This window comes from Atta colombica, unplaced genomic scaffold (assembly GCF_001594045.1).
Source record: "Atta colombica isolate Treedump-2 unplaced genomic scaffold, Acol1.0 scaffold387, whole genome shotgun sequence".
Classification (NCBI taxonomy): domain Eukaryota; kingdom Metazoa; phylum Arthropoda; class Insecta; order Hymenoptera; family Formicidae; genus Atta; species Atta colombica.
The window spans coordinates 102,588-109,327 of record NW_017259496.1 but is presented as its reverse complement, the minus strand read 5'-3'; the positions used below and the strand labels follow the sequence as shown (position 1 = coordinate 109,327).

The 6,740-nt window shown below is 31.5% G+C and overlaps 1 protein-coding gene across 1 annotated transcript; it reads left to right on the top strand.

The window, feature by feature from the left end:
• The first annotated feature begins 1,961 nt into the window (after positions 1-1,961).
• On the top strand, positions 1,962-5,693 carry LOC108691084 (armadillo repeat-containing protein 6 homolog). The gene is made up of 5 exons (XM_018198722.1): positions 1,962-2,164; positions 3,481-3,812; positions 4,249-4,544; positions 4,737-5,002; positions 5,196-5,693. The coding sequence occupies exons 1-5, from the start codon at positions 2,048-2,050 to the stop codon at positions 5,568-5,570; spliced, it is 1,386 nt and encodes a 461-aa protein (XP_018054211.1). The 5' UTR covers positions 1,962-2,047; the 3' UTR covers positions 5,571-5,693.
• Positions 5,694-6,740: the final 1,047 nt, after the last annotated feature.

Sequence of the window (6,740 nt, the reverse complement as noted above, 5' to 3'; positions counted from 1 at the left end):
TTAGAAAATTATTTGCAAGATTAAGAGATCATATTATACATATACCAAAAAAAATCTACTAATCTTTCAGCATCCACGGAAGGTCTATAAAACTCAGAGAGACGAAAGCTTAAATAACAAGCTTAAATAACAATCTTTTATATGCAAGGTACAAAAGTTCTTCACTACAGAATATTTTCACGTTTGAAAGATCCAGAATCCAGCGATATGAAATTCTGTCGAAATTACGTTCTTCATTAACAGAGCAACAATACCGTGGCGCACCAGAGAGTAAAGATATGCCTCAGATAACTGTCATCGCAATCGAGGATATACGTGCACGGTGTGCACGCGTGAAACCGCACGTCGAGGCCGTCGAGACGAGGACGCGAACGGGAGTTCACGTGCCGAGCGTGTGGGCTTCGAGAGGGACGCTTACCTTGCTTGACGTCGCGGTTCGTCGAGCGGAAAGTGAAAACGGTAGCGATGAGGGCAAACGGATGCGCTACACCTCGCCAACGGGACTCCTCGGTGACGAAAAACTTGCGGCGCGGACACTTCGCTCGGAGGAAGAGGGGAGGATGCACGAGGGCGACAGCTACGAAGATGATGACGGCGACGACGACAACGATGACGATGATGACGACGACGATGCTCAGAATTCCTCCCTCTTCTGCCCTCTTCTCAAGTTACCTTCGTCGATTGCATGTGCCGGGAACTTGCGGATAAGTCGCGTCGGATACCTCGACGATTGATCACGAGAGGGGTAGAAGGGGGGCACAATAATAATATCATTTGCCGTGCCGCAACACCACGAACGAACACGGTTAGGCCAGCCTAGGCAGCTAAAGTCGCAAGTCGCAACTCGCAACGCTCGATCGGCTCGACTTCAAATCGACTACGCACGGTCGATTCGATCGAGAGCGAATGCGATTGCCCGCGGATTTCAAAATACAATTTTCCGAATATCGGACTTAACAGATCGGACTTAATTCAGTGAGCGCTCGCTATTATTGGTGTATTCCTATCTATCATCCAATCAATTTTAGATCTGGAAGAATACATCAATAGCAGCAAGCGCTCACTCAATTGTTGAATCCGCTGAACCACTGACGAGAGATATTAAAGACCGTCAACGATCTCGGCAAATTTTCGGTGGTGTGAAAAGGATTCCCAAGAATTCGGATAATTGAAGAACGCATTATCGATAATTGAATTGATAAATTTGCTATTAACACAAATATTTGGCTAATACATTATTAAATTCATGATTTTGTATTACATAATAATATTCCATAAATAAATATGCACACTTGTAAAGTTGTAATATCCTATATATTGCTATATATTGAAAAATTACAATTTTTTCTCTGCAGTTATCACCTCTGTTTGATAATCAAATTTTGACGATAACACTGAAATCACAATTTTAAAGAAAATTCGAGTATTAAGTTTTAAATGCATATATACCGATAAACACGTCTATTAAATCATAAAATTAGCACATTATTATCAGGTTTTTACTTTTAATCACTTCAATTATTAATAAAGACGTGAACTCTCTAAGGATGTCGGTCTTTAATAGTGGCTTAATAGTAGTTGTGTTCCAAATTTGCTACTAGCACTGAAAATGCTACAGTTTACGTTACGTGCACTATAGATTTTCAGTACTGGCAGTTAAATTTGGAACACAATCTTTTGATCTGTTTTTTGTTTCTGCATTAGACTGTTCTTTCTCGCTTTAAACAAATATCAAACATATCTATCTCACTTTAAGTTCCAAAAGTATGTACACTAGCTCAGCCGCAGAAAACAAACCATTTATCTCGATGGCAAGCGCAGCCATTCTATGCGTTTCTAAACTCACTACAGAGATGTTCGAATTCTTATATCTTTGCACGATCAGGCGGAGTTTGCGAACGCGCAATCGCATTGACGGGTCCCGCTCTCTTTGTCATCAGTCATCACATGGACAAGCTAGTGCACGTTTGCTTTGCTCGTACGATTCGTACAACATTCATTTCCTTATATAGCAAAACGGATCACCGGTGAGAGAAACTGCATTATCATGAGCACGATAATTACCCAGGAAGCCTATGACGAAGAGATTAGGGAATTAATAGAAAGCCTCGGCTTGACTGAAGAAGAGGCGATCGAGGATGCTATTAAGTGCTACGAAATGAAAGTATGTATTCCTACATCTCTTTGTTTACAATGCTTGTCAATCAATAAAAAAATATACTTTTTGCTCTTTGCGCGCGATTGTGTAATTCATTTGCCTCTCTATATTGGAAATTTTTATCTTTGACATTAAAGAAAAAGAGAGAACAGAGTTTTAAATCATAGAATATTTCGGAAAATTATAACAAATGTTTGTTTAAAAATTAAAATTAATTTGTAAAGAATTCGTATATAAATATAATATAAATTTATTCTTTAATATATTTATTAGGATAAATTAATTGTATATTATATATATAAAATTAACTTCTATATATATATATACACACACACACACACACACACACACACACACACACACACACAAATATATTATTTTGATCTCCAGCGAACAAAATTACAAAAATTTTCCATCTCTATTTTATCAAGAATAAAAATAACAAAGTTTAAAATTATTTCAAATATTGTGGCTTTAAATTTTTTATATAAATTTAACTAAAGCATATATCAGAAAATATATTTTGATAATTAATCGAAAATGTTCTGCTCCTTAATTGTTCAATTAGATGAGTCAGTCTCGAATAAATCATCAAGAATTTTCATCATTGCCGTTAGAAATAAATACGCAATATTATATGAAATTAAAAAATATTAGGAATATATAAATCAATATCTTAAATATTCGTCATTAACAATTAAATTATTTTATCGTTATTTTTTATGGCATATATTAATTTTTATTTTAAAAAATTTATGTTTAGTTTAACAATACACTTTTTAATATTAAATTCTCATTTAATATTTTTTAAATTAACAGTTAATAATATTCTTGTATCGCAAAATTATAGGGCCTATTTAAAAGGTCCACCTGTAGTGCAAAAATAAAATCTGTTACGCGATCCTGCCGCATTTCTTGACGCTTTTAGTTTCGGAGCACTCGTGTCACTATCGTCTATCTTAAGAAATTGATCTGTTTCTTATATTATAACGTATTTGATGCTGCTCAGAAAAGAAAAGATAATCTTTTCTCTAAAAAATAAAATGAAATAAAATTTATGTTGAAGTATAAAAAAATTCGATACTTTACTACAAATATATAATACTTTATTACGAATGAACCACTGCTGAACGAAAATTCCATTTTTAAAATGGCAATTATTTTCATAGATACAAATATATTTTATATAAATATATTTATAAATATAATTAAAAATTAAATATTTATGAGAAAAGTCAATTAGAACTTCTTGCGTCGAGAAAAACACTTCCTCTCGATCATCGTTACATTTATAATTCACGAATGGTATTTAATTCGCACAGGGGATAGATCTGGGCAACATCGTCACAGATTCAGTTCTCGAGGATAAATACAAGCAGATAGTGACGTGCTTGGAACGACTAACGTGCATTGTAAACGACAAGAATTACGAAGGTGTGCTGGAGACGTTGCAAAAACTGCGAAACGAATTGGATAAGGATATCGCACACAGAGTTTTTGCAGGCAAACGCAAATGTTACAATATTCTGATCGCTCTCCTGAAAGATTGCAAGAAGAACCATATGATACTTAAATCTACGCTGGAAACAATCACCTCATTAATGTCCGGTTATCCAGACTTGCTAGATGACGAAGGGATTGCGTTGCAAATAGAGTAAAGATTATTTCGTAAAAAATTGATCTGTAAAAAAAGAAAGAGTATTTGAAGTAGATCCTGATTTTTTATTTTTTTTTAATGACTATTAATTCTAAAAAGTTAATACAAAAGTTAATATAAAAGTTAGGAAGAACAAAATTATGATGGAGAAAACTTTTTCATTGGGATGATAACAAAATTAATATTTTTTAAATTATTATTTGATTGAAAACTGATTTATTTTATTAAATTCGTTTTAAACTTAAAAAATTTTTTATTTCAATAATTTGGAGAAAACTTCAATAGTTTGGAGATACAATTTAAAAAAAACTAATTTTTTCAATTATAAGAAATATGAATTTTAATTTATAGCAAGAAATTAAGATCACCAGAGCTATATTTAATAGGCATCTGTTTCTTGTCTCAAAATAATTTGTTAAATTTTGTTTATCAGTATTTTAGAGGGACATTGTGATACGACAACGTTACAATATCTATTGCGTTGGATACGAGAATGCTGTATAAAGCATGAGTTGAATAGGCAAAAGATATTTGACACCAATATTTTTGAAAAATTAAAGAAGATATTGGTACGTGCAGACGTAAATGCGCAAGAGATTAAAGATGCATGTTCGGTAATCAGAGCGTTGGTACTGGACGATGATATTAGGCATGAATACGGAAAAGCACACGAACATGCGACTATCATGGCAAAGGGTGCTCTCGATATCATCACGGGATTATTGAAAAGTAAATATTATATTTCAATAGCTTTACAATCAATATGGATTACTTTTGATAATTATTTAGTATGTTACAAACATTTGGATTATTTTTTGAAAGTTAGATCATTCTATATTGTTCTTTTATACTATGATTAATTAATACATACACTTTATTACAATATCACGTTGCTGACATATATATATTCGTCATAAACAGGATTTAAAAAGGATACAAAAGTCATAGGCGATCTAATGATCACATTGGCCGCATTAGTTGTTCGAAATGAATTCTGTCAGGAAGTAGAAGATGCCGGAGGATTGAAATTCATTTTAGATATAATGACTGAATATCCAGATTCTGAAAAATTAAATTGGCAGGCTTTGAAGTTGCTCAAAGCGCTTGCTGGCAACGATAACGTCAAGTCTCATATTGTTACTTCCGGATGCGCTCCTTTAATTGTATCCGCTATCAGTAGAATGAAAGTAAGTTCACGTGCAATAAAAAATATTTTTTACAATAAAATTCTTTTAAAAATATTTTTTTTATTTATTAAATGAAAAAGGAGATGTTCTTAATTATTTTAATGTTGTATCATATCGCGGTCTTTAAAATGACTATATTAATATTTTAAAGGAAAAAAATTTTTAATACGTATTAAAATTTAATATTTAACAGAGATCAGAGAATGTCGTGACTGCTGGACTGAGTTGCATATCGGCGTTATCTTTACGAAGTACTTCGAATTCTGGTGTGTTCTATGATTGCGGCGCAGCCCAAGTAATCGTAGATACTATGAAGGCTTATCCTAATAATGTAAACATCTTAAAGCAAGCCTCTTGGGCGATTAGAAACATGTCAGTGCGAAATAAATCCGAATCTAAGGAATTCTTAATGTATGGTGTTGAGGAAATACTACAAGAAGCAGTATGTTTACATGGTCCTAAATTAGAGGATAACGTAAAAGCCGCATTGAGAGATCTGGGTCTGAAGGTAGATTTAAAAGAAAGATGGACAGGAAAAGGCATCAATCTGAACAATGAACGTTATTAATCATTGGCAGCAACATCGTCAGAGTATAGTATCTAGATTATTTACTATAAATACATTGATCGAGTTTGGATCTTGTACCTTGCTTTGACTCACCTCGCAATGCTACATATTAATTAATAAGAATCTTAGTTAACGTAAATAATAAGATATTTTTGTACTCAACAGAAAGATGTAGATTTTGTAAAATTGTCGAGTGCTACTTTATGTTATAATTCTAAAGACGCACAAAATTTCAACAGTTTAGCTACTGAATTGAAATTAATTTAGAAAAACGTTTGTAATGCAAAATTATAATTTAATAATATTCACAATATTTTTCATATCTTTGATGATAAAAAATTTTTCACGCATTATATAGAATATGTCTAAAATTTACATATATATTTTTAATACACTGCCAGAAATTATATTATACATTTTTACTTGATAAGTGGAGAACTAAGTATCCATATTTCGTACTGCCATTTTTAATTGATAATTCAAATAAATAAAAATACAGATTTAATTTTATTGTTGATACAGATAATTGTATGATTAAATTAAATTATTTCCACATATGTATATCAGTTCCATCCATTCGTCCATCTATTGGCGTTACAATCCAAATCGGATCCAGGCCTTTTCTATATATATCAGTTTTATATATATATATATCAGTTATAAAAAACAAATATTTATTGTACTTCAAATTTTGACGTAAATAGATAATTACTAATTAATATGAATAATTAAGGCTGTTGGTGCAATCGGATACTTAACTTAAATAATAAAGCTTTGTCGAACATAAAAAAAGACATAGACTAATGATCGAATAAAATATAATGGTAGTATTTATATAATTAAATATATTGATTGTTTTTTATAATTGTTTTATACAGCGCGAAATTTTACATTATTGTAATGAAATGTAACAAGGAATAAAAAGTGATTAAGCTTTTGAATTATAATTCTTTGAACAAAATAATAGATTGTTTCTCTTTCTTTTCCCCTATATCTACTTCTCACTTGTCAAATCTAATTTTACGTGACAGATAAGCAAAAATTCGTTTAAATATTATGTAATTCAAGAGCAAATTAATTTGTTTTAAATATGACTGTACCAATCAGTTAATTAAAATAATTTTGTCAATAAACATTAGAAATAACTATCTTTTATTTTATTTTTTAATA